The sequence below is a fragment of the Phragmites australis genome, chromosome 11 (assembly GCF_958298935.1).
Source record: "Phragmites australis chromosome 11, lpPhrAust1.1, whole genome shotgun sequence".
NCBI lineage: Eukaryota > Viridiplantae > Streptophyta > Magnoliopsida > Poales > Poaceae > Phragmites > Phragmites australis.
In genome coordinates, this window is record NC_084931.1 from 27,638,934 (window position 1) to 27,665,590 (window position 26,657).

Below are 26,657 nucleotides of genomic sequence, written 5' to 3' on the forward strand. Positions count from 1 at the left end.
GGATGGCGATGGCGAAATCAACGGCTACGACGATGAAGATGAGAACGTAATTGAACCCATAGGTCGGGATAACTTGTCTCTGATATTAAATGTTATGATCATAGAATCATTAGGAGGATAAATATCCGTCAAGAGGATAACCGGATAACATTAACTGCTAGGGAAATAATTATACTATAGATAAAGAAGACTTAGATTAATTCTTTTTTCTTTGACAACAATAAAGTGCGGTTACCCCTTTATATAAAGGGAAAATTACAATCTTAAATCAATTCTAACTCCAAACTTATCTTTAAGCAGTCCTAATTTAATCTGACTCCTAATCTACTACCAAGCTTAGCTTTAAACTTATCAACTTGAATTCTAACATATCAAACTTATCTCCTAATTAAAAAATAAGATTTATCTGCTACTGTCGTGGTGATCCTTGGGCCCACGTGTGTGACCGGCTGGCTGCCATGACACGACTTCGGTCAACACAATAGCACATAGGTTAAGTACATCAGGGTAATTGTCGAAGGTAAATCAAGGACTACTGAAACATAACAATTTTATTTGCTATTTATGAATTAGAATAATTACGTCGGGGTACATGGCATCTGTACAGATACCACAAAGAATTTTTCTCATATGTACATGCACGAACTAGTGTGTATTGACGATCGATTCACCTTGCAAAAAAGGGTTTCAATGCCAAAGATTGACCTGGGGGAAAAAACACAAAGCCAAATCCTGCTGCAAAAGGAAAATGTGTTGTTTCATGAGCTGAGGAACTTCAGAGAGTGCTTCCCTGCTTGCGAGGAAAGATCTTGATTGGCAGCTCAACGATATGCTAACGACAGCCATCGGTGCTGCAACGCTTCACTGGCCGTTGGTCTCTTTCTGGGATTTATTTGCAGTAGGTAAGACAGAAAATCAACAAACTTCTTGTCGGGACAATGCAAGTGGCGCCGCAAAGAGGATTTCTCAGGGATCAAATACTCCAACTGATCTGTCTCCTGGTTTGGAAATAGAAATTTAATAGGAAAAATAAATATTTTGTGCTGAATGACAATTGTACGACTAACAAACAACTAAAATTCTTATGCCAAAGATCTTCATAGTGATAACAAACAAATTATTGCGTACAATTGACTAATTACCAGTTTCATTTTGAACTACTGCTCACAGACAAACAAAATCAGGTTGATAATCTTGTGTAAAATCCACAAATTACTGGTGCAGATACAAATAGTTGGTCTTCTTAAATGACTTAGATCGATTTACTTCATTTTGCTCAGGTTGGTTGTACGTTTAGAGTTTATATAACAAGTCCAGTACATAATTGAAAGAAGTAAACATGAAATAATCATGTACCTCGTTCTTGTGGAAAAGGTCATAGTCATTTGTGAAATACTTCTGGGTCTCCTGTCCCACTGCAAGCATTTCCATGTCTATTGGACCAATTGTCCCAATCATACGAGCAAGAATAATTGGCACAGATTCATTAGGAAAGAGTACCTGTGACATGTCAAAGGGGTCGCAATCACATATATGACCTCTTTCAGAAGCAGGAGACCGTGGTAATTTGTTTGAATACCGGTAGTTTGAGCAGACAAATTATCCTCAGTTAAGACTAAATCAACAGAGACGATATCACCGTGTTTCCCCAACCCCCAGTATATGCATTCTTAAATTGCAAGTATATTGCAGATGTTTAGACATAAAATTTTGAACTCAGTCTTCTTATTTTTCTCTACAGTTTTTTTAGTGTCAATATCAGCCTTGTGACCATACAGAAGGTTCTACTCAACATGTCAAGAGCCTATAAAGTTCCGGTATATTGGCCTTCTTAGGATGAAGTCAGTAACTAAACAAGATACATAAAGCATTAGGCACAATGAGATTGCCAACAATTGCAGGATAAGCTTAAAAGACATGGAAGGATTTAACTTTCAACAAAACCTTATTTGTCATTTCTTTCAAGTGGCTTTAACTGCATATAAAATGTCAATATATATTGAGAATTTAATATAATACTAAACAAAATAGAGACTAGGAAGTCGAGATGGAAACTTACTTCACCAGTGTACAGTTCAGCCAAGATGCAGCCAAGAGACCAAACATCAATTTTCTGATCATATGGCAAACCTAGGATGACCTCAGGAGCTCGGTAAGAACGTGATTGAACATATAAGGTTAAGTTGTCTGACAAGAAGCAACTGCTTCCAAGATCAATAACCTTAATTTCACATCTGCTGTAGCTCTTCAGAAGGATATTCTCTGGTTTCAGGTCACAGTGAACTATATTTAAATGATGCAAATACACCAAAGCCTCCAAGCATTGTTGAGCTATAGCCTGAAAACAACACAAAAGGCCTCGTATTTCAGCAGAACTTCTTCTGTTTCCACTTACTAAAAATTATTCTTGCTCAAATTATTTTATTCCAACCTATCTAGAAAATTTACTCACAGAGGAAAATGGTCAACAAGGACCAATAAATAAAGAAAACTTTCTTTTACAGATACAGGGTATTATAAGGCCAGCTGTAAATGCTTTTGTGTGATGGCATGAATTTTAATGATCAGAGAATTCATAGAATTAACTGATGTACGTGGCAGTTATAGAGACTAGAGAGCAATTTGGTAACAAAAGAGTCACATATACTCTCTGGAAAAAAGAACAAAGGAAAGAACAGTTAGATATACCTGTATTCTGGGCAATGAAAAGTACACCTCATCACCAGATTCCTGGTTATATTTCTGAAATTCGTAAAGATTAGCGCGCAGTAATTCAGTTACAATGAAGAGATGTTCCTGTTGATTTTCTTCACTGTCAGCAGTTTGCAAGTTCAAAAATGCGCTTGGATAAATATTAAACAGGAAGTTCTTATTACGAACAAGAAAAAAGCTGGTATCTTAAATGAATCCTTAGGACATGGAATGGATGGCTATTTTTACGAGCAATACGACTGTTTATTGAATTTTATGGTGTAAAAGTTAAGGAAAAGCTCTAGTTCACTGTATCTCTACATCACACACCTGATAGTAGAAATAATCATTGAGACGTAGTATATGATGCTCATCTTCCGGATCGTATTTATTGACAAACTTAAGGAGCTTTATCTCATCCAAGCTCTGGTCAAAGAAATCCTTGTCATTTTTTATTATTTTAAGGCATACATCAACTCCTGCACGAAGATCGTGTGCCCTTACAACCTTGCTGAATGCAGCAGAGCCAAGATACTCAGTGACACGATATCTTCCGGCTACAACCGAATTTATGACAATAGGGAACTCTTTGTTTTCCTCGAAGCCAGTCCTGCAGTAGACACCTATCGCATGAGCATACATATTCCCAGAATTATTTGACAGCAAAAGAAAATAAGATAAGTATCTCATGGTAGACCTGTTCTTCCGGTGGAAAACTTTCAGTTCAAATACCTCATACTCCTGATGAAACTTAGAGAGTGCAGGATCAATTTTCGGATCTTCCTGAAATTTATGAGCAGTAGGGTTTTCAACATCTGTATCTGCTGCCCCGAAGTCTTCCACCCTGTAAACATCTTCAGGATCACCACTCTCAGGGTAAGGATTTACAATGTAGCTGTCTTTTAGAAATTCTTCGCCATCAGCAATTTCCTCATTCGTTACCATGCAAATATCTAGTTTCTCATTGCCTCTGAAGTCATGTTCAAGCCCAGGGTCTGCGAAAGATAACTACGGTTAGAATGACTAGTCAAGCAAAAGAAGAAAAAAATGCCTTGGGGCTGGATAAGTGAACAATGAATTTCGGAATTACAAAGGCATACAAATCTTGGCTGAGAAGCAAAATTGCATCATGGACATGTGGAACTAGATTCAAACTCGCTTTGTTTAGATTATACCACTTGAGTGGAATTTTACCTGTGATTCTAAATTAAATTCACCATCATTTACCTAGAACTAGATGCTAAATGTTTTTAAGGCCCGACTTGAATAATGTGAGAAAGTGCATGTATTTGAAGCCAAATAGCAGCCAGGAACTAGTACACAGTCCAATCTCTCAAACGAAAAGGAAAATCAGTAACAACATCATGAAAGTGAGTTCCTTCTACATTGTTCAAGGATTTTTGCGAAATGCAGAAATGAAACTGAACAAAAGGAAAGAGGTCAGAACTACTTACTCTCAAGAGCATCTATATCAGCCGAGTACGGACTAAGCATTTGAAGCTCCTTCTCCAAAGCACTAAGATCTAACCCCTCGTCCTCTCCTTTTCTGGGATCAATTAATGGATTGCCCTTGAGCTCGGCATCACCATCCTCGGTCAGCGTGAACCGGAACGTTTCTGCAACACACTCATCCAGCAACTCCGTCTGGTCGTCCATGATCTGATACCTTCCATAAACAGCGGAGCAATAATTTCTCACGAATTCGTCACAATTCTTCCTTTCCCCGTAGCAGCAAGAGCACGTGTTAACATCTGCGCATCGATCAGAGTCGGCATTGCCGTCTCTATGAACGTGCCGACGCCCGCCGCCATCGCCAAGCTCCCGCATCTCACTCCCCCGCGAGCTGACGTCAGGACCAACAATGAACTTGTCGTCCCCTTCGCCGCAGTCTCTCTCGGGCTTGCCGTGGAACAGGAGGTCGTCGTAGAGCCAGTTTTTACCGAAGAAGAGGTCGGTGGTGTCGTACTCGCGCGCCGTGCTGAACTCCATCTCCGACGACGACGCCTCAGACGGCGCGCGCGGCGGCGACCACAGCCCGTACGGATTCAGCATTCCTGATCCCCACAGGGAGCAACCGAACCAAGCAAAAATACCAAAATTAGGATCACAAGTACACAAACTTAGAGCAAGCATCTTCCGATCACGCGGGGGATCAAAATTGGGGAGCCGCGTTGAGGAGAGCTCTACGCATTGGTTGGGAAATTCCACTCTCGCAAGCAGCCGGTACCTGAGGGCGTCGAGCGCATGCTGACGAAGGTGTCGGAGGAGGAGCTGGAGCCAGGGCTCGCGAGCGCGTCGCTGCCGCACGAGGCGCGGAGCCGCAGCGGCGGGAGTTGGGGATCATCGAAGCCGGTGGAGAAGTCAGCGTACCCGGCGCGCGAGAGAAAGCCATCACGGGGCACGGAAGAGGCTGCGCGCGCGAGGCCGTGTTCGGCGGGGAAGCCCACGGCCCACTCCGCGCCAGGCGCCGACATGGCCGGGTGCGAGCTCGCGCGCGCCAGGGTCAACCTCGAGGCCGCTCACCCTGCGCCGCTGCTGCCATTTGAAGCGAAGCGATGCAGCGGCGGAAGTAGCAACGGTGACGGGAGGTTCTCACGCACGGGATCCAACAGCCGCCGCGGCCGCCCGCGGCCCACGCAACAACTCTTTCACGGCCTGTCCCTCTGACGGCTGGGGCCCAGCCGTCGGCGTTGGGCGAGATCGGGGCGGGAGGCCGCTGTCGCGTGGCGATGCGGTGGTTGGTCGGGGAGGTGGGGGTGGAGTCTGATGTAGAGTGCCGCCATTATTGTCGGTCGCTGCCGCGCGGGCCCGCCACATACCTGGACGCCGTCCTCGGCTCCTCGCGCTGCTTCGTTGGGGATTCTCTGTGCCGTGAGTACCGTCAACCTAAGCAGTCGCCAAATCTCAACTGTTCAAAGACCATCAAACGTCCAGCTCACTTTCTTCTTCCTACTCCCCTGACCTTTCTTGGCCCTTCTATATTCTTCAAGTGGCCGGAGACTTGGAGTGCATGGCACCGGTGGCGACGAGGACGGCACCGAAATGCAGGGGTGCGCCCTCCATGGCCTCCTAGGCGGAACATCCCCTCTCGGGACCTCGACGGACACCGCGTAGGCGCGTACCCCGTGCTGCCGTCCTTCCCGGCGACGGACACACCAACCACGCCGTCGTTGTCAGTCCAGATTGGCCACGGACACAACGTCGCGGCAGCCGCTGCTCGTGGGAGGCAAGAGGAGGGAGTGGAGGTGGAGCTCGATAGGGGAGGCAAGGAGACGAACAATCGGGGGAAGGGATTTGATTGGAGCCAATCAGGAGGGGAACGAGCCTAGCGTAGGTTTGAACTGGTCTGATAACCTGCATAGGCTAAGTAGCCAACGTAGGAAGACAAGCTCTACTGCCTACTCGTCAAATCGCCATGGGCAATGTAGCAGATGGAGGAAGAAGATGGGTACTGAAAGGTAGGGATGGGCGTAGATTAAAATAACTAACTAATTATTTTGAATAAATTAAAATAACTTAGTTAATTAAGAATAATGGTTAATTCTCTCGGTTGTACGATATTTAGTTGGTGAAGGTCTGTCTCTCTTATAGATGCAGATATTACAATCATTTTTATAAATTATAGTTTAGAATAGGTAAGAATATGATATTATTGTCTTGTGCTTTTAAACAATTATCGAGTTTAAAATAAATTTTAACAAGAGTGAACTTTTCTGTTATAGGCTAGCTAAGAAATATAAAAACTAGTATACTCAGTTCTTTGGTTGTCGTATGAGTACCTATCCTTTCAGATATTTAGAAAGAAGTTAGGTAACAATGATCAAAGAATCATTAAAGATAAATTTGAGAAAAAGTTGAGCAGTTGGAAAAGTAAACATATGTCAGTTGAGGAAAGATTGATTTTAATAAACTCAATTTTAACTAGTTTGGTAATATTTATGCTCTTTTTTTAATCCCCTAGGGATGTTCTATAAAAATTGAAGTATTATAGATCAAGGTTCTTTTGATAAAATAATGACAAAAAAGTATAAGTTAGCTAAATGGGATATCCTTTGTCAGCCAAAAGAATAAGGAGGGTTGGATATTCAGAACATTAATTTACAGAATTAATGTTTATTAAGTAAATAGTTGTTCAAGTTAATCAATGAAGATGATTTATGACGGGACCTTCTGAGAATTAAGTATCTAAAATTCTAAACAATTGCTCAAGTAAAAAAAAATCTGGTGATTCATAATTTTGATCAGGACTAATGGATGTTAAAGACAAATTCTTAAACCTAGGTAAGTCCAACTTAATGATAGAAAACAAATCCGGTTCTAGAAGGATAAGTAGCTAGGCAACTTCACTCTTAATGAGCAATACCTATCTCTATATAACATTGTTCGTAGGAAGAATACATCTGTTGCAATAGTATTTAATAGAGTTTCAGTAAATATTTCTTTGCATAGATCTTTAGTTGGTACTAATCTAATGAAATGGCATAAGGTGGTTGTTCTTATTGGACATGTTCAACAAAATAATCAAAATAATATGTTTCGATGGAATCTACATGCGAATGGACTTTTCTAAATTCATTCGATGTATAGTGCTCTTATAAACCGTGCTAATGTAAATGCGAATAGGGTGGTTTGGAATTTGAAGGTTCCTTTAAAAGTAGAGCTTTTTTTACTTTTAGAAAGATGTTATTCTAATTAAAGATAACTTAGTTAGATGAAATTAGAATGGCAGCAAAAATATTGCTTCTGTAATAATATGAAAACGATTCAACACTTATTTTTTTACTATCATTTTGCTAATTTTATGTGGCGTGCAGTTCAGATTGCTTTTAATATCACTGTAACATCTAGTATGGATAATTTATTTAGAGATTGGCTTGCTAGTCATCAAACTAAGTACAAAATGCAATTATTAACTGGGGCATCTGCTTTATGTTAGACTCTATGGTTTAACAGGAATGATATATTGTTTGACAAAATATCTTTTAAAAATTATTTGCAGTACTATTTAGAAGGATATATTGGCTCTGTTTATGGGCCCAACTACAAAAGTGTAAAAAAGATAGAACAATATTCGACTTGCATGCCGTACTTAGAAACTACGGTGATGCAATTTTTTGCCAATCATAAATGTAGATTTAGTAATAGTATTACTGCTTAATAAATTCTCGATATCCGAGCTATGTCGGTTTAAGTTATTCCAGCATCACGATATATGACATAACGGCCTAAGTGCTCTAACTTTGTAATAATAACAGTGGCCGTATGTTCTTATGCTAAAGACTGAATATTCTATTCTATTATTAAAAAAAAGTTAACTAAGTTGCATTAGTCTGAATCTACATATATCTATGATGCTCAAAGTCCATTCCTATCCTACCTAGAACTAGAGGTGGGCCAGAATCAATCATGAGCGTGGCTAATTCTTGGAAGGTAGATATTGATGCTACTGCTAAAGTTGCAGCAGCAGTAGCAACTACACCCGATCCCGATCCCGATCCAGAACCGTGACAAATGTTACGGTCCGGCGGTGCTGGCGTCGGACTAGGATCCGAACAACAGACTAGGACACCAGATCTGTCGAGACCGGTGGCTTCTTACCTTTCTTACATACCATGCCATTTCATTTCATTTTTGCTAGAACTGCTTCGATTTGATATGTATATAACATATCACGCTCTGTAAATATGCATTCAAAATTGTCTCAATGGGTGCCTTTTCTATTGATTCAGGTAAGGCACCATTTGGAACACGAGAACTTTTCCCAATTCCTATGAAACATAAACTGCAATATGTGAATTTTGTGTTGTGATTTTTTCTCTGTTATGGCGTTAGGATAAGTACATTGGTACATTAGCTGTCTCATAGATCGTCTCATACAACGTCGTGTAGGATTTTATATGATGTGAAGAGATAAGAAGTTTTGCAAAATAACTATATTATAAATTAAAATTTAGAAGCATAAGATTACTCCTCACCATTGCAGGAGTTGCCGTTGTCATACAACTTATAATGTTCATTTATTCTATACACAAATTAAGAAGTTGTGAAATTAGTATGAAATAGCTGAAAAGACAACCTATTGTAAAATTTATCTATTAAATTGTCATAAGATTATAGGTTAATGTATGAGGCGGTCTATAAGACTACATCAATACATTTATCTTGGATTAGGTTTGAAAGAGAGAAAGATTGAAACTACAAATTGCATCACCGAGTAAAGCTCTACAAAGGATTATCTCTCCCACTCGGGTTAGGCGTTGGACTAATAATTTCGTTGTCATGGTGGTTAGGGACTACGGGATAAACACTCATTTCCTTGTCATCAAACTACTTAACTACTAGAATGATGCTTGATTGTACACACATCGTGTTTATACTTGTGATAATTTAATGTGAGGTGATGAATTTGTTGTGAACATGATCAACTATGGACTCAAAGGATCTAACAACTATTGACGGTTGCTATGTCTGTTGGCATCTCTCCAAACGGGCACAAACCTACCCCTTTATCATATATCAATTCATACACACATTCAATGAAATGGATTGATCTCATAGTTGCTTAGTCTCTCGATATCTCTGTTTCTCTATTACTCAAACACGTTATCAGCACACGCTCGACAGAGAAGAGAAGGGAACATCATCGACAGCATCACACGGTAAGCACAATGGGAGATTCACCATGCACATACCCGATGACCCTGGAGACTGCTCTGCTCTTCGTTCTTCCTTTGTGTCATCATCCACCGTCGCCAATTCGCCGTTCCCGTTGTCACCGACACTGTCCACGCACTCGTCGTCATGCTGCACATCCCGCACATCGTCTCAACAGTGGTGGCCACACCGATCTTCATGGTCCGGCTTGGATCTTTCGTGCCACCGTCAACACAGCTCACTGTCGCACTCCAGCGGCCTCACCACGTCCAACCGACGAACATGGGACGACATCAATTCCAACAAAAATGGCCTCCTCCGAGGTTGTCGCGTCCCTACCATTGGAGTTGTGCTGCCCGGTCCATGGCTACGCATGTTGCCAGATGCACAGTCCGGCGGCGTTGCGTGCAAGCGGCCCACAATATGTACCTTCAGTGCCTGTGGCCGCACCTCCTTCACTGGTAAACATGGCCACACCACGTTCACCGGTGCCCACAACCATGGCTCCTTCTCCAGTGTTTGTGGCCACACCCCCCATCTCCACCACCAAGGACGTTGACGATCACAGTTTTGGCTCCTTCCACGACACGGTCTCCCTATCGTCAGCTTCATTGAACAGTAGCAACAGTGGCCAACCGACAGTCAAGCCTACGCCCCCAATGGAACCCCACTGGGCTCGACCTCACCAAAGGCATCCTTCCAAAGATCCACCACGTCGAGTCCGAGGTGGCACGGAACACCCTCCATGTGAAGCACGTCATCGACGACAGCGGCCCGATGGATGCCTTCCCAGGTGGGGCACTCCATCAATGGCCAATGGGGAGGGAGGATGGGAGGGGATCTCTATAGGTGGCTATGGCAGCACACGGTGGATCTACAGTGACTCATGGAGGATCTACGACGGCATGCAGTGGCATGGTGCTCAACAACAGCCACGACACGAGACGGCTGCAGCACGCAATGCAACGGCAATGGCGCAAGGTGATGGAGGTGGTGGCTGCAATGGCAGTGCCACCACTTCTATATGTACTGGGGGGAGATCAGGAGCCCTAACCCTTGCTCTCCCCCCCCCCCCCGGTCTTTGCTTTTATACGGTGGCTAGGCTGACTCCACCGTGTCGCCTTCTTCACAGGCTGCGACAGGCATTTGCCAAGATAGGCCACACCAGCGACTGTGCTAGTCGGGTCCTTAGGCCAACGGCACAAGTGTGGGCCGGCCACACCTGGCCATCAGGCCAATGTCGAGCCATGGATCGAGCTGCCAATGGGCCAAAGTGCACCAAAATAGGCCGCAATGTCCTGATTATCAAAATTGGCACACAAATTTGCATAAAAGACCTCACTTTTTATGTTTACTCTATTCTTTTGTGCATCTATTTCTTTGATATATTTATTCTGCAATTTCTTATATTTTTAAGCAATAGCTTAAACAATTTGTAGTTATTTATGCTAAATTTCTTGTGACTATCTATTCATAAAATATTGGCAAAACACAAGATAGTAGAGTCTATAACAATGGTTGTGACTGTAGCATCATCCACCTTAATTGGATAGAGTCCATGTTATAGCTGCGATTTTATCACCTACTGCTGCGAGATCTATACCTTTTTGGTGATTACTTCATCATGTTTCTCAATATTTTTTCATGTACAGAGTCTATGTATTTGGCAGTGACCACATGTCACCTACTTCCTTAGAAGTGGAATACAATACATTAGCAGCGAATATTTCACCTGTCATGAAGGTCTACACCATTAGTAATTCAATGCTCATATTAATTTTTTTAAATTTTGTATTATTACAACACTTCCATGATATTTAATTTACTCTCATAGTAAATTAATTACATTCATGGTATTTCATGTAGGATATGGCACATATAACCAATAAAGATTTTGAGGAACTCTCATTAGATGGGAGTAATTATCTCACTTGGACAATGAATGTCAAGATTTCTATGACATCTAGAGATATTTTTTCAGCAATTGAAGAACATCTACCTGATGCCCCCGAGATACCATCTACAACCAAATATAGAGCCTCCATCCCTATCCGCCATTGATAATGTGTTCCACATCTCATAGTTAAAGAAATGTCTTCGAATTCATACTGAAGTGATCGAAGTTGCAAACCAAGAGTTACAGCTAGATCTTTCTTATTGCAAGCATCCAGTCCACATTCTTGGTGAAATGGAACATAAGACACGATGCAAAATCAATTAAGTTCCTCAAGGCTTAATGGAGTAATCACTCCGAGGATGAATCCACATGGGAACGTGAACATCAGCTTCGTGCCAATTATCCTGAGTTCTTCTCCAACTTGTGAGTGTTACTTTAGTATTATTCCTCACGGTGTGGCATATTTGATATTGTCCGCATCTTTCCATTACTGTGCAAACCATGAGGCTCCTAGAGTCATCGTATTCTCCCTGACTCGTACCGAATCTCAGGACGAGATTCTTTGAAGGGGGGAGATTTGTCACATCTCAAAACCATTAATCATGTGACTAAGTCTAATTATATATCATTAGGGTATTGATTAATTTTGAGGTAGTTTATTTTGGCACATCTGGACACTTCGATTTGAGTCAATTGGATGAGAGAAATGAATTCGAGAGAGAAAAGAATCAATTTTGCAGTAAAACGGGCTTCTCTCTCTAGCACTTGGGCACACCTAGCCGGCCCCACCACCTCTCCCTTCACTTGGAAAGCACCCACCTTCTCACTCTCTCTATCCCTCACTCCACTCCCGTGCTCCCTCTCTCCTCAACCGGCCAAGCCAAGGAGAGCAAGAGCTCTCCCTCCCTCTCAAGCTTCATCTCTCCTTCTCCCCCAAAATCTCACCTCAAGAGAAAGAATCGAGGTATTTATGTGCTACTCATTCGTTCACTAGCTCCTAAGCTATCCATCCATCCAATTCATTTTCATTTTTTCGAATGATTCGAGCCGATTTTGATGTCTTTTGGTGTTCTTGGTTGAAGCACAAGGAGCACCGGTGTTCTTCCTCTTTCTGAGCTTTTCCTCCTTCAACCGACGGTCCCCAAGCTCAGCAAAGCATCTTGGATGAGTCTCCTAGGATCTCATGGCATAGATGCACATTTTGGTTGGATGAATCCCGAGTTTGAAGCTTCGGTTGCAAAGTGCCCGAGTTCTTGAGCGTTGGAGCAATTTAGAGGTTTTGGATGAATTTAAGTTAGAAATCGAGTTGCTAGGTTGTTGAGTGAGGTCTAGAGCCTATGAACTAGCTCAAAAATATTTCCCTTTGGCTTGGAGAGGCTCGCAAATCAGATCGGTCGATTTTTCTTCCTAGTGTTGCTCTCTGCAGAAGTTGGGATACTCCTGATAAATGTCCAGACAGTCCGAACATTCCTGAAAAATCCCAATGAATTGTGCTCAAGTATTGTTAGGGTTTATGATACAATTTAAGTTTAGAACCCTTTGTATAGTATATATGCATGCCTATGTAGCATAGATTCACCATGCGAGTCGAATCGATCGACGAAACGACACGAACACGTTTTCTGCAGAAGTTCAAAATGTTCGAAGAAAAGTCCAGAAACTCCAGAACATCACGTTCTCTGTAGAAATCCGGAGTGTCCGAAGAAATGCCCGAAGTCTCCGTATTCCTGAGAGTCCGGCGAATTATCCGGAATAGTCCAGATAAATCCAGAAAGTCCAGAGAATTATCTAGAGACTCAACCTCCTGTACTTTTTTGGCATTGTTTAGATCGCTAGTTGTTGTTCTTTCGCATATCTTACACTTTTAGCATGTTTTTATGCATTTTGTAGCATACATTTTTGCACTTCATTCATACTCATCATTGCATGTGTTCTTCTCTAGTGAGAGAAGAACCGATACGTGACCCGACCACGGTTGAAGGCGACGCCAATCTCCCCGGGTTATGCGAGTGTTGCGAGGGTAGCATTAGGCAGTCACCAGAGCTGCAAGGAAAGCATCTAAGCATACTTCTCTAATTAATTTGGATCATATGCGTCATATGTGACAAATTACACTTTATGTACGTTATGCATGAGTTGGAGTCTATGTTGGGTTTACGATGGGTAGAACCTATGTTGATGTACTAATTCTCATGTCTTGAATAATTGTTGATCTATATCCTTGTAGCATGGGTTTAATATGGTGCTATCTAACTTAAAATGTCATTCATGATGGTTAGCAAGTGATTAGGTCATCGGTAGAAGTCGAGCGGTGAAATGTTTCATCGTTCGCGAGTATAGGTTTTAATTACTTGCACAATGATTACAATGGTGGGTTGATGGTGTTAGTTGGATGAGTTGTGAGGAGAGACGAGATGTGAGCAGTGTTAGGGGTGTTTGTCCTGCCTGGATGTAGAGTTCCCATGAGTAGGTCGGGAAAGAGATCTGGACATCGTAAACCGCTTGCATCATTTAAGCACCGATCATTGTTACAGTTGGATGTAGCACTTTTCGTGCTTACTACATGTCACATATGGGAATGATAAGCTGATTACCTTTGTAGCCGTAACTTTTTAGCGTGCGGTTCGATGGTGTCGAGCATGAGGCCGGTTGGGGTATGCATTTTACTCCTGGAGTAGTTCTGGATGACCCCTGCACCTATCAGCGCATGATCAAATGGTCAGGGCTTATTGAAAAAGATTGACATGGGTACCCCTTATATGAACATGTGTGGTCATGTAAGCCGCATGGTCCTCAAGTCATATAGGTAAAGGAGTACCACCTGCACGGTGTAAAAATATTTTAAAAAGCCGCGCTCTCAGTTATGAGCATGCTTCCGTCCTTTTGCAGTAATCGTAGAGTTACAAATGTGGATTGTGATGGTTGATGGGTTGAGATGGTTCTTTACAGATATTATTATTATGGTTTCGTTTACATATATGTTCAGTTGAGGCTTATGTGTTAGATAGTCGTGTTGGTCAAGTATAGATGTTTACACATATTAATGTCAAATTTGCTTTCGCATATGAAGTTTACTTAACCATATAGCCTTTTCTTGCTAACATCCAAATGCATAATCCTTGGAGACAGAATATTTATAAGTGCTCATTATGGATTAAGTCTTGTGAGTACCTTCATACTCACGCTGCTTTTTCCGGTGCTATAGTCGAGGAGGAGTTGGTCTTTGGCTACTTCATACCTACTGAGGGTGGTGATGGGCATGAGTAGGTAACGACTCGGATGTCGCATTTTTGAGGTAAAGCCTAAGGGCATATGGTTTCACCCATCTCTTGTTGTCTTTAGCTTTTGTTTCCTCTGCGTAGTTTCTTTTGTTAGTTAGGAGTTGAGTTAGTTTTTACCTCCTCATAGCCCTCTTTTATTGTAAATTGTAATAACTTAGTAAATACTTAAGAACTTGTAATTTAATATTAATTACTCGCTCTTTATTAAGCTGTGTTGTGATGTTAAATGTTGGAAAGGTATGTATTCTGATTTTGAAAACAAAACACATGTCGGGACTACCAAAATAGTATTCTGGTTAATCGTTGAAGTCGTGATTAAGTAAATGATCGACTTAATGATTAATTAGAATATTGTTTGAATGATTTTTCATAGGCAAGATGTGGTACAACTTACTAAGTGAGTACCTTCTACATAAGGGTTACTCCAATAATGGTGATTGCCCATATGCATTTACAAAGAAATCCTCAATAGGGTTTTGTGTCATATCAGTGTATGTCGATGATCTCAATATCATCGAAAACACACAAGATATAAATGAAGCACGCAATCATCTAACGATGAAATTTGAGATGGAGGATTCGGGTAAAACCAAACTCTTCTTGGGTTTTCAACTCGAGCATCTTCCCTCATGAATACTTGTTCATCAGTCTGCTTATATCCATAAGATATTGGAGAAATTCAATATGGATAAAGCATATCCAACAAAAAACCCTATGGCCATCAGATCTCTTGATATGGATAAAGATCTATTCAGACCTAGGGTGGATGATGAAGAAATATTGGGACCTGAAGTCTTATATCTCAGTGCTATTGGAGCGCTTATGTATCTTGCAAATTGCACCGGACCTGATATTGCATTTGCAGTGAATTTACTAGCTAGACATAGTGCAGCTCCTACTAAACACCATTTGGAGGGAGTGAAAAATATCCTTAGATATCTCAATGACACTAAAGATATTGGTTTATTCTATAAGAAAAATCAAGACATGTCTTTGATTGGATACACAGATGTTGGCTGCTTATCGGATTCATATAATGCCAGAGCTCCGACAAGATTTGAATTCCTATTTGGTGGGACACCATTTTCGTGGAAGTCGTCTAAATAGACTCTTGTGACAACTTTCACTAATCATTTCAGAATAATTGCATTATATGAAATATTACGAGAATATGTATCACTTCGTAGAATGATTAACCACATATAACAATCATGTGCTATTAGTGCATTAACGTCACCTGCAATTATCTACGAAGATAATTCAACCTGTATTGTACAAATGCAAACATGTTATATAAAGAGCAACATTACAAAATATATTGCTCCAAAATTATTCATTCCTCATGAACTACAGAAAAGTGGAGAGATAGAAATTTTACAAACAAAATCATGTGATAATCTTGCAATTTATTCACAAAATCTCTACCAAAATATACATTTTAAAAATATGTACATGAGATTGGTATAAGAAGATTACGAGATTTACAAAGTTCAGAGGAGTAAACTCCTAATAACATGTTGATCATCATATCATATATATTGCACTTTTTTCATTTATGAGTTTTTTCATTTGGTTTGTCATATAAGATTTTTAATGGGGCAATATCAATACAAGCACGCGCGTGCATACACACATATATATACACAATGTATATCTATTCTGCAGATACGCGCAACGCACTTGCAGAATACGCATAGGCCGTGCACGCCAAACCGAGCAACCAACCATGCTCTAACGCGCACACCAACCCCACCTACTCCCACCCACCTACCCCGCAGGCTCACTGGATGACTGAGCACGTTCCCACCTCGTGAACAGTGATTGCGACCAATTGCAACTATATGCGTAAAGGGGTTACAACTATAAGCATAGAGTGATTGTAACTACTGGTTGTAATTATAGGCATAGAGCTATTACAACTATATGCTTAGTGAGTTGCAACGTACCTGTTCAGACTGATTGATTGTAACTAATTACGACATATTGCAATGGGCAATATTGTAACTATATTATTCAATATATTGTAAATAGAGTGCCTATCATATTGTAACTAGTCCACACTCTATCATGTATGTCGTAACTAGATTGTTTATTATGTTATAACTATATTGTTTAATATGTTATAACTGCAGTATAGCACAAAGCGTAACAAGATGACTTACATAGATGTAACTCTATTATGATCTAAAACTTCATCAAAATATAGCCTTCTTAAATCTTATTTTTAAACATATTTTTTCTAACAATATGCTTCAAACATATCGGCAATCCGACCTATGAGTCAGGAGATATATCATTTTAAAGATTGAGATCACTAAAAGATTCTTTGCATACAAGTTTGTCCGGTGGGTGGCATGGTCGATGACGTGGTATAAGCTGGTTTGCTTGCTCCTTTGTTTTGTGCATGCAGGTGGTGGAAGAGAAGCGCATGAGCCTGCATTTGGCTTGTGCGCAACGTGAGTCTACCATGCACGTATGCGTATTTTAGACTCACCATACATACATACATACATTATTTTTTTCACAGGTTTTTTTTTGAAAAATCTTCAATTTATGCATAAGTCATTCTTGATAGGGGGTTGTTTTGAATATGATCGACTACCGACTCAAAGGATCTCAACAGTTGCTATGTCTGTTCAACGGGGAGTTGCCCGTTCGGAGGGGATGCTCTCCGAAACCTACCCCTTGGTCGTATATAAATTCATACACACATTCAATGAAATAGATCAATTCATAGTTGCTCAGTCACTCGATCTGTCTGTTTCTCTTTTACTGAAACAGGATTAATCACGTTATTTGCGATTGAAACTTTATATTGCAACTGCATGACTTGGTCGCTCAGTAGCTCAGCTCCAGCCTCCAAGGCTCCAATACATAATGCAGCTTACACCGAACCTAACACCTGTTCATTTCCAGCCGGTTCTTCATCTTCTCTGCTATGTTCGTTAAATTTAGAATAAAGCAAGCCAAAGGGTCGACCAAAACCGCCTTCTCTTGTAATTTTTTTATAGGTTGTGACCTCTTTTTTTTTCCTAGAAAACAATTAATGGCAGGTGAAGGTCATTTTCAGGCGCTACTACATGATTAGCAACTAAACACAAAGGAATTGAATAAAATAGGTACACAGGATTTCTATTTTTTTTCTTTCAGCAATGCTGTATGTTCCCAAATCCACAAGTCACAACACAGCCGTTGGGTGACAAACAAGAATATGAGACCAGACAAACTCCACTGAACTCTACTGTCCCAAACTACAGGGAATCCGGAATCCGGAATCTTGATCCAATTCTTTTGTTTGAAGATTTTCTGGTCCAATTCTGGTACCATCAGTATCAAACTACTGGAATACAACAGAACCCCGTCAGAAAACATAATGCAAAAATAACAGTATCCATACTGTGCTACTGAAACTTGTTGTAGACTTCTACTGAAACTTGCAAGGTGCTTTCTATTCTATTCTTTTAACAATATGTTGTTTCAGTATAGTTGTAGTTGACCTTCAATGCATGGTATGGATCTTTTAGTTCTTATTGATACTAAAATTGATATAGTATGAAGAATTTCGGAAAAATTCAACGGGTCGGAACATCCCGTCATAATATCGAAACTTCCAGTTTTGTGAATATTGGATGCTCCAACGTTTAGAAATTTGTTCTCACCGGAGTTTTTATAGGAACATTCGGTCTTTAGATCGAAACTTTCGGTTATATTTTTGTCCAACTCGAGAGCCCCATGTTTAGATGAAATCGGATATTCCGGCCAATCGGAACTTCTGATTTTTTTTTTTAATCGAAACTTTCCAGTAAATATTTTCGGCCAAACCGAAAGGCCGACGTTTGAGCAAAATCGGACTTTACGGCTATATTGGAACATCCAATCGTAAGATCGGAATATCTGATTAAATATTTAAAACCAAACCGAGAGCATCATGTTTGGGGAAACTCGGATATTCCGATACAATCCGAACTTCCGATGTTTCCGATCAAAATATCTGATCGAACTTAGATCCGAGATTTTAGGAAGAGATAAAGTCGAATTTAAATGTGAACTTTGATAGATTCTGAATTAGATAAGAACATCCCTCCCTATAAATATAAAGGGTCACAGTCGATTGAAGAGGACTATCATCCAATCAAATCAATACAATTTACTTTTATATCTCTTTTTATCCTTTTTTATCTTAATTCGTTTTTCCAACCTATTTTACTTCCCGTTCGTGTTCTCCATAACCAGAAACAATAAACCCACCAACTACACTCTGACAGAGCCCCTATTAAACATAGATGACGATGAAAACTCAACAACACGGTCGTGAACAGTGCTACCCACTAAGTACATAAGCCAAAACTTCCGATCGAAAAGGCCAAAACTTCTGATCCTTCTGAAAAAAATTTGGTTTGATTTGCACACAAGATGCTCGGTGTTTAGTATGACCACTTTTCGTGCCAACAATTCTTTACCAATGCAAATGGATCTGGATTACCAGTACACAACCAGCAAAGTGTGTTCGAGGCAAACAGCAAAACATTGTACAACACTAAGTGTCAGGTACAAGGGGATAGGCAAGCAAGCAGGCGGGCAGCGGTCGGTGCACCATTCGGTGGTGATTCTCAGCATTACCGGGAAAGTTACTACTTACACGAGTAAACCAATCAGGGGGGCTCTGCATATCTAAATCCCTGACAAAATAATCATTAGCAAGTGGAAGAGGGCTTCTGCTTAGTGGGCCCGAGGGCCGGGCTTGAATGCGCAGCTAACCAACAGCACCAGCTGCAAGCTACAACCTCACTCGTTACCCAGTTTTACAGACCCATCCTTTATCAGCTTTATGCTAAGGCTATTGAAGCGCCCTCTTGAATAATGCCGGGACGCCTTTCTCCAGTCTGTGCCTGTCTTCATCATTGCTACGAATTCTTCGTAGCTAATTTTGCCATCCTGAAGAAACAATAAAAGTGTTTGCTTATTTGAGGAAGGGATAAGGTCTAAGGGCAGAGGCTATCTCAGGTATCAGTGAGTTATCACCTTATCGGTGTCAACTTCTTGCAATATGTCATTGACAACGTCCATGCTATCAGCTGCCCCATCCTCCAACAGGGCTTCCTGAAGCTCCTCGGGCTCAATGTAACCATTGCCGTCCTTGTCAAAAAATAGGAAGGCCCGCCGAAGGTGCTCATCATTTGCCATCCTTTGTAAATGAAGTGAGACAGCCAAAAATTCACCATAATCTAGTGCTCCCCTACCAGTTGTATCCACCTTTTTTTTTCCAACAGCAAAAGATCAGATATGCAATCAACATCTGGTTCTCATTAATCTTAGATGAAGTCATTTGTACCACCCTAATTCTCAAGTTGGCACGCATATTGCATAAAATGATCTTAACATGGATCCAGGCAGAAAGGAAAAATGGAGGTTTAAGTAAATAACAAAATACTTAAGCAATCTTACTGATATGTATCTATTTTAACCTATAAATAAATTAGTTCAGTAGAACGTTAGCTATTATGCCCTAGTTCTAATTTCTTTCAAGTAACATACAAAATGACTATAACAGGCAGGTCCTTGATGGAAATGGGAGTAAATGTTTCATTCTGTCTTTGATCCAATGTTGCTAACCTACACAATCCCTAGGACCAAAGTACTGCAAAAAAAGGCAAATGACTTCCACCTGATAGCAAAAACCATGTGATTCAGTTTTCTTGATTTGCTGGTTTCATGGAACACCGAAAGTCTAACATATTGGAATCAAATGTAGCAGAAACCATGTAATTCAGTATCCAATGTGACTGAAGATGTTGACTCAATCTGATTAAACAAGAAGCAATACCAAATTACTTACAGCTTCAATAAGCATTTGCACTTCAGATTCTGCAAGATGAGAACCAAATTTCGTGATCCCACTCTTTAACTCTTCATAAGAGACTATACCATCATTATCGGTATCCATCACTTTGAACATCTCCTTTATGTCCTCAACCTCTTCGGCCGACAAGTGATCAGCAATAACCTAGTCAAGTACTAGTTTTGTCAGTAAGGCATATATTTCGATGGTAGGCTCAAGAAGAACAGTATCAAAGCACATTGAATTAGTTTCATGAGAAAATAATAACCCTTAGAGCTCTTCTTTTGAATCTGTTCATCCTTGAAAACTGTTTCAACCTTGACTTTACAATGTCTCCAAGAGGAACATTTGGAGCTTTCTTAACATTTTGAAGCCAGGGATGCTCTGTGATAACAGAAGCAAAAAAAGGATGCATGAGTGCTATATCAACAGAAGTCGAAAGCCATCTGAGTATCTACCTGAACAAAGAACTTGGCAAAATGAGACGCCTGGTAACACATGACAGATGCAATTTGAACATTATCTAACACGTGGACAGTGTGACAACTTTAAGAATTCATAGTTTGATAAGAACCCAAAATTGTAAGAAAGAATAGAATGTAGCTTAAATATTTGAAGCATAACACAGCAAAAAAAAACTGAACAAACTTGGTGGCACCTAATTCATTTAACCATTTGGCATGAAGTTTCTTTTACTTGCTTTTCTTTCGAGGATTAACACATCTACAAGTAACTGCCATCTGGCACTTGCAATGAAGTACATAATATAACTAATTCCATACCTCAAACACATATATTGAACTTACAGCTACATTTAAACATTCACTTCCAAATTTTATTTCAACATTTATCACCTTCATCCATCAAATTTCCATTTATTAGTTACTATTGACTTCACAATCATGGAATTACACTATTGCACCTTGCTGGATTATCCAAGCGGATAGTTAAGACAGTTGCAAGCTAGAAAAATGGCAGAAACTGAGGCTGAGCCCTCTAATTGAACATATTTGATGAAATGTGCCATATGATGTACCACTGCATGGAGTTTAAACACATTATGTACAGCTTACCAAGAACTTGCTTTGCTGTTAGCCTGAGTTTTGGATCAGGCTGAAGCATCTGTCGAACTAGATCTTTAGCATTATCAGAAACATTGGGCCAGGGTTCTCGCTTAAAATCTATATTTCCCCGAAGGATGGCTTGTGCAACTCCTTGTTCAGTCTCTGCGATTTTTGCCTGCTATGATCTTTCGCACAAGAGCAACACTAAAGGACAAAAGGTTCTCATAAAGGAAAGGTCTTTACCAGCCCAAAATGGAGGAACACCGCATAGCAAAATATACAGGATAACACCAGCACTCCATATGTCAATTTCAGGTCCATAATTCCTCTTCAGCACTTCAGGAGCCATGTAGTAGGGACTTCCCACAATTTCCGAAAACTTCTCACCTGAAAAGCCAAACAGTGCCGTCAGAATGTGTGCTGACAAATTGAAATAACTATCATACAGACATGTCACAGGGGAATATGAAGATTAAAAACATAGATAACAAAAACATCAAATAACTGATTCCACCTGGCCCAAATAGAGCAGTGCAAAATTTTGTACCAAAATGAATGTTGTGTATGTGGATGCTAATGTACACCAATTGCCAAGATAATTGCACTATTTACAGCCAAAGTAAGGAATTACCATTTCGATGTTAGAAGGACTTGCCTGTGAATACTGCTAAGTCTAGTGAAAGTTGCTTGAAACATATGTCCAGTTTTACATCTTAAAATAATTGTTAAACTCAATCTTATTTCCCAAAATAGTTTACCTTAGTTCTCAATCTTATTTCCCAAAATAGTTTACCTTAGTTGCATCTGGATAGGTATACAAGGCTATGTAAAGGTGAGACCAAGGGTCTGTTTGATAGAGCTCTCCCTGATCCAAATTCTTTGCGGGGAGTGATTCTCTGGAGGAAATGATTCTATGGCTGAAAGTGATTCTCTAAAATAAAATATATGGAGGAAGTGAATCAGGAGAAGCTGCTTTTTTTAGCTCCTCAGTTTCTATTTCATTTCAGAGAATCACTCCAACAGATTCCACTCAGTGAGCTAGAAGCTAAAAGCTGCTGTTTGACAGAGCTCCCCTTTTAGCTGTTGTTTGGCAGAACTCCACAGACCCCCAACCGACCAAGTCACTATGTTTGGTAACAGCTATGTGACATGCATGCACAGAATCCTAGATATAGCAAACACCCAACAAGTCAACCTATCTCCTAGATTCGAATCAATAACACAATCTGAAACAAGAGCTATCACTAGACTTAGCTGTTGTATGCCGATCCAGATAACACAATCTGAAACAGAGCTATCAAGAATCCCTTCTGAAGCAACAGCAAGAGGCTACATCGAACTGCAGAGCAATCTAATGTCCAATAACACACTTTGTTCCAAAAAGTAAATCTAATGAAGTCCTAACATTACAGAAAAAGAGAACCACCAAATTCTCCTCAGATTACGCAAGCATGAGAAAAGCGACCACTACGGAGAATCCACCCCCACCCAGAACGGCGACCAAACCCACGGATCCTGCGAGAACCCACGAAAGAAAGAAAAAAAAATCCATAATTGCTGCAAGCAGTTGGCTGAAATCACGGACGGATCTATGTGCCGGGACCTTACCGGGCTTGAAGAAGATGGAGAGGCCGAAGTCGATGGCCTTGAGCGGGGAGTTCTCCTTTTTGTTGGCGAAGAGGAAGTTCTCGGGCTTGAGGTCCCGGTGGATAACGCCGTGGCGGTGGCAGAGCTGCACGACCTCGACGATAGTGCGGGTGACCGCTGCCGCCGCGCGCTCAGTGTAGTGCCCCCTGGCGACGATGCGGTCGAACAGCTCCCCTCCCTCGCAGAGCTCCATGACGAGGTGCACGGCGCCGTCGTCCTCGCACGCCTCCCGCAGCGACACGATGCTGGGGCTCTTGGGAAGGTGCCGCATGATGGCCACCTCCCGCCGCACGTCCTCCACGTCCACCGGTGTCCGCAGCTTCCGCTTCGAGATCGACTTGCAGGCCAGCAGCTCGCGCGTGCCCCGGTCCATGCACAGGTATGTCACCCCGAACTCGCCGCGTCCCAGCTCCTGGTCCAGCGCGTATTTCTCGTCGATCCCGCCGCCCACGTCGCACCCCTCCTCCCCGAGAACCGACAGCCGCTTCTTCTCCTCGCCGCCCGCCGCGCCGTTGCGTGCCTGGTGGGGCTTCTTTTTCCCGCCGCCGGCAGAGGCCGGGAAGTGCGACGACTTGACGTCCTCCCGCGCCGCGGCGGCCGGCGAGCGGCAGCAGTTGCCCATGGCCGCGCGAGATCGGGAGTGGGGACACTATGGTCTGCGCGGCATTGGGCCCTGCGTCTGTGCCAGTGGGGGAGGAGAGGAAGGGAGGGGCGCTAGAGAGAGAAGCTAGAGAGAGAGTAGAGGCCAGGCTACCACTCCCAGCGACCCAGCGAGACCTGTGTCGGGTATAACGGTAAGGACGAGGCGTGGGGTATGGGTTTCCGGGGACGCGTAGCGGGGCAGTCTTCGGGAGGACAACCCCACTCCTCACTATTCTGAGAGTTCGAGTAATTCCTACTATTTAAAAAGTCTTTAATGAGTTTCGTGTTCACCGTAAATATCGCATCTCTAATTCCACCATTTCCACGTGCATCTCCCCCTCACCTTTTCCATCCCACGACCCTCATCCCCCTCACCTTTTCATCCTACGGCCCTCCCTCCATCCCGCGCTTTCCGCATCCTTCTTCCCTCCCGCACCGCCAAACCCCAACGCCGCCGCCGCCTGTGCTGTTTCCTCGTGCTCCGCATCCTCCACGCCAACATCCATTGCAGCTTCCTCTTCGACGCCGTCGCCACCGTGATCCTGACGCCCTCTTCCGTGATCGAACGTTGTCGCTACCACCGTAATTCCCAAGTCCTCCTCCGTGATCGATCTCCGCCGCTGCCCGCCCCCATCATCCAGATGCCCCTCATCCACGCTCGGTCGTCGCGCCGCCAGCACCATCCGCCCGTGACCTTGTACGACGACGACGCCCCAACCAATCCACCCTGGACGTGTCCCTCCTTTACCTGACCGCCCCACTTCTTGCTACGATCCCCCCTCTCCTCTCTTTCGCTGTCAGGAGTGGCGCCGAGATGGAAGCGACGCAAAGGGCTTCCTGCCGAGATGAATTGTTGCGGCCATCAGTGGCTCACGCAGGCTGGGAGCTGCTGCGATGGGTACGAGGAGCCGGTCCTTCGCTACTTCCTCTGCGGCCAAGTCAAGCTCCCGCCCCTCTATGCAACGGTGAGCACATCCTTTTTGGCTTTGGCCTCGAGGTTGGGGGCAAGCAGATCCACACATGCTGCTGCATTGATCGAAATTGGGGTCAAGCAGATTGTCCTCCCGCCAAGAATTTCCCCTGGTAATCTCTTCATGTACTTGTCCTGCACCGATGCTTTGGGTTTACCCTGATCGACAATGTGTGGAAGCATCGCAGTACTTTGCATATCTCTTTGTATATGATTGCATGACCACAGACCAGTGCGTAATATTTTTGTAGTTTAGTTGTTTAGCTATATTTTCTTCGCTCAAGTCTACAGTTTGCTGAATTAAATAAAACTGTTGCAAGGATATGCCTGTTAACAGCCATGTTTCCATTGACTGAACATGTTTTATATTTATCTGATGCGTGGCTAGGTATTTGGCTACAGCTATAGGCTGTTTAGATTAAAGTACTTCGATTTGTAGAGCTATGTCCTTGTCTTTTTCTAATTGTTGCTACTGCAATTCCTGTGACTGGAATGATCACTACTATGCAGAACATGTTCGTGTGTATAAACGATTATGATGTTTGTCTTCGTCATCTTGTTTACAGATAGTCGTCCTGGTGCTGGGCGCCACCGTCTTCTTGGAGCACATCTACAAGATTGGGTGCACGTACTCGTAAGTCGTTCTGTATCCCGTCTTCCTTTTGTTTTCACTTGCGATCTATGCATAGTGCTGACTGCATAGTGCTGACTGGTGTGCCTGTTTCTGGATCACGGCCGTAGGCTGCAGAGGACCGTCATCTCGGAAACTTTCTTCAAGGATCCGGGTGAGTGCTCTAATTGTGTATACTATTCCTTTTAAAGATTGTTCTGATGCTTAACAAGATGTTTCAATGCACAAGTTAAAAGGTGGCAGGACCTCGAACACCTTGCTGTGCACAACAGCTAGCGGGGGAGAAGATGGAGGCAGCACGGTGGTGCTGGACTCGGAGAAAATGGGTCTTCGCCATGGGCGCGTGACGTGACATCGTAAAGATGAAAGTTGCCCCTGACATCAGCTCGATCTAATAAAATGTGCCCAAGGAAGGGTTCACGTTGGCTACGTGTGATGTGTCGGCGATGGTGGTGACATCATCTTCAAGTCGAGTGGCATCATGGTCGATTCCATCAAGATATATTTTTGTGATGATCACTGGTTTTTGCATTTTCTCAGGATTTTTTACACACTACATTTGCACAGAAGTACTTTTTTGTGTGTGCTGACTACTGCATAGCTTATTTTCGAATAGCACCATCTAATGTTCCTTGTCGAGATGAATCCTTGCTACTCCATCTTGAGACAACTGGAGTGGACGAGCAAATTTCCTGTGGTAAGTGCCTGATATTTTGGTATTTCAATTTTGGCACATTAGTTGAATGGCAGTGATCACTTAATTGGCTTTCTGGTATGATTGAATCTTCATCCACTCTACAATTTTGGAGTAGTAGATCCGGTGGTGAAGCTTCGCCTAATAACGCACCGGTGGTGGCTATGATGAGAAGATAGCTCGTGAGGTCATAGCTAATTTAGAAGTATAGAATAGTCATGTCTGGTCTATCGACTTGATTATGCTCAGAGTACGATGATGGTAATTCTGTATTTTTGAATCTCTGAATATATGTAGGATTGTCTATTTGCATATTGACAGTATTCTCTATCCATTTGGTGTATTATTTTGAATGGAATATACCATGACTTTCTGGGTTCATTTCAAATGTCAAGAGGCGCGATGCTAATAAAAACTGCTGCATGTAGCTTTATAGAGCGAATTTATTGTTATTGCTTCATTCTATGATATGGTTGTTCAAAAATAATGAGTGGTGTATCTATTTATTATCTGTGCATTTTGATATGATAGGAACCTAAGATACATTAGCAAGGTAGAGAATGTATGTTGTTTACTGTACTGAATGAAGAATGTTTTCTGGTCGTGTCTGGTGGAATATTCAGATTGTTTTGCGATCTCAGTGAAGT

At 42.0% G+C, this 26,657-nt stretch overlaps 3 protein-coding genes across 7 annotated transcripts; 1 reads left to right on the forward strand and 2 right to left on the reverse strand.

Annotated features, from left to right (window-relative positions):
• Positions 1-543: 543 nt before the first annotated feature.
• On the reverse strand, positions 544-5,510 carry LOC133884471 (shaggy-related protein kinase theta-like). 3 transcript variants are annotated; one of them, XM_062323898.1, is made up of 8 exons: positions 4,919-5,507; positions 4,146-4,745; positions 3,389-3,686; positions 3,022-3,301; positions 2,689-2,742; positions 2,060-2,338; positions 1,357-1,500; positions 544-998 (listed from the first exon to the last, which is right to left on the reverse strand). In XM_062323898.1, the coding sequence occupies exons 1-8, from the start codon at positions 5,163-5,165 to the stop codon at positions 822-824; spliced, it is 2,079 nt and encodes a 692-aa protein (XP_062179882.1). In that variant the 5' UTR covers positions 5,166-5,507; the 3' UTR covers positions 544-821. The 3 variants fall into 3 exon arrangements, with proteins under 3 accessions (XP_062179882.1, XP_062179881.1, XP_062179883.1); XM_062323897.1 differs by having other exon boundaries at positions 2,689-2,796; positions 4,919-5,505; XM_062323899.1 differs by lacking the exons at positions 544-998; positions 1,357-1,500 and adding an exon at positions 1,509-1,669 and having other exon boundaries at positions 2,689-2,796; positions 4,919-5,510.
• Positions 5,511-19,112: 13,602 nt separating this feature from the next.
• Positions 19,113-23,722, reverse strand: LOC133884472 (calcium-dependent protein kinase 16). Its single transcript, XM_062323901.1, has 7 exons — positions 23,035-23,722; positions 21,670-21,813; positions 21,436-21,588; positions 20,631-20,746; positions 20,360-20,527; positions 19,546-19,776; positions 19,113-19,458 (listed from the first exon to the last, which is right to left on the reverse strand). The coding sequence occupies exons 1-7, from the start codon at positions 23,693-23,695 to the stop codon at positions 19,309-19,311; spliced, it is 1,623 nt and encodes a 540-aa protein (XP_062179885.1). The 5' UTR covers positions 23,696-23,722; the 3' UTR covers positions 19,113-19,308.
• Positions 23,723-24,124: 402 nt separating this feature from the next.
• On the forward strand, positions 24,125-26,333 carry LOC133884473 (uncharacterized). Of its 3 annotated transcripts, XR_009903116.1 has the most exons (5): positions 24,125-24,798; positions 25,252-25,319; positions 25,427-25,470; positions 25,546-26,013; positions 26,132-26,333. XR_009903116.1 is itself a non-coding variant. In XM_062323903.1 (4 exons), exons 1-4 carry the CDS (start codon positions 24,561-24,563, stop codon positions 25,547-25,549), a joined length of 354 nt encoding a protein of 117 aa, XP_062179887.1. In that variant the 5' UTR covers positions 24,125-24,560; the 3' UTR covers positions 25,550-26,333. The 3 variants fall into 3 exon arrangements, 2 of the variants coding, with proteins under 2 accessions (XP_062179887.1, XP_062179886.1); XM_062323903.1 differs by having other exon boundaries at positions 25,546-26,333; XM_062323902.1 differs by having other exon boundaries at positions 25,553-26,333.
• The last annotated feature ends 324 nt before the right edge of the window (positions 26,334-26,657 follow it).

What these genes read in the sequence shown, in the direction of transcription:
- LOC133884473 (XM_062323902.1), top strand. Translation starts at nt 24,561, where the DNA reads ATGAATTGTTGCGGCCATCAGTGGCTCACGCAGGCTGGGAGCTGCTGC. An exon ending in CCCGCCAAGAATTTCCCCTG is followed by an intron (nt 24,799 to 25,251) that starts GTAATCTCTTCA and finishes TCTTGTTTACAG; the next exon opens with ATAGTCGTCCTGGTGCTGGG. An exon ending in AACTTTCTTCAAGGATCCGG is followed by an intron (nt 25,471 to 25,552) that starts GTGAGTGCTCTA and finishes ACAAGTTAAAAG; the next exon opens with GTGGCAGGACCTCGAACACC.
- LOC133884471 (XM_062323897.1), bottom strand. Translation starts at nt 5,165, where the DNA reads ATGTCGGCGCCTGGCGCGGAGTGGGCCGTGGGCTTCCCCGCCGAACAC. An exon ending in TGATATAGATGCTCTTGAGA is followed by an intron (nt 3,687 to 4,145) that starts GTAAGTAGTTCT and finishes TATCTTTCGCAG; the next exon opens with ACCCTGGGCTTGAACATGAC. An exon ending in GTTTTCCACCGGAAGAACAG is followed by an intron (nt 3,302 to 3,388) that starts GTCTACCATGAG and finishes TGTCTACTGCAG; the next exon opens with GACTGGCTTCGAGGAAAACA.
- LOC133884472 (XM_062323901.1), bottom strand. Translation starts at nt 23,695, where the DNA reads ATGGGCAACTGCTGCCGCTCGCCGGCCGCCGCGGCGCGGGAGGACGTC. An exon ending in CTCCATCTTCTTCAAGCCCG is followed by an intron (nt 21,814 to 23,034) that starts GTAAGGTCCCGG and finishes TTGGCTTTTCAG; the next exon opens with GTGAGAAGTTTTCGGAAATT. An exon ending in TGTTCCTCCATTTTGGGCTG is followed by an intron (nt 21,589 to 21,669) that starts GTAAAGACCTTT and finishes CAAAAATCGCAG; the next exon opens with AGACTGAACAAGGAGTTGCA.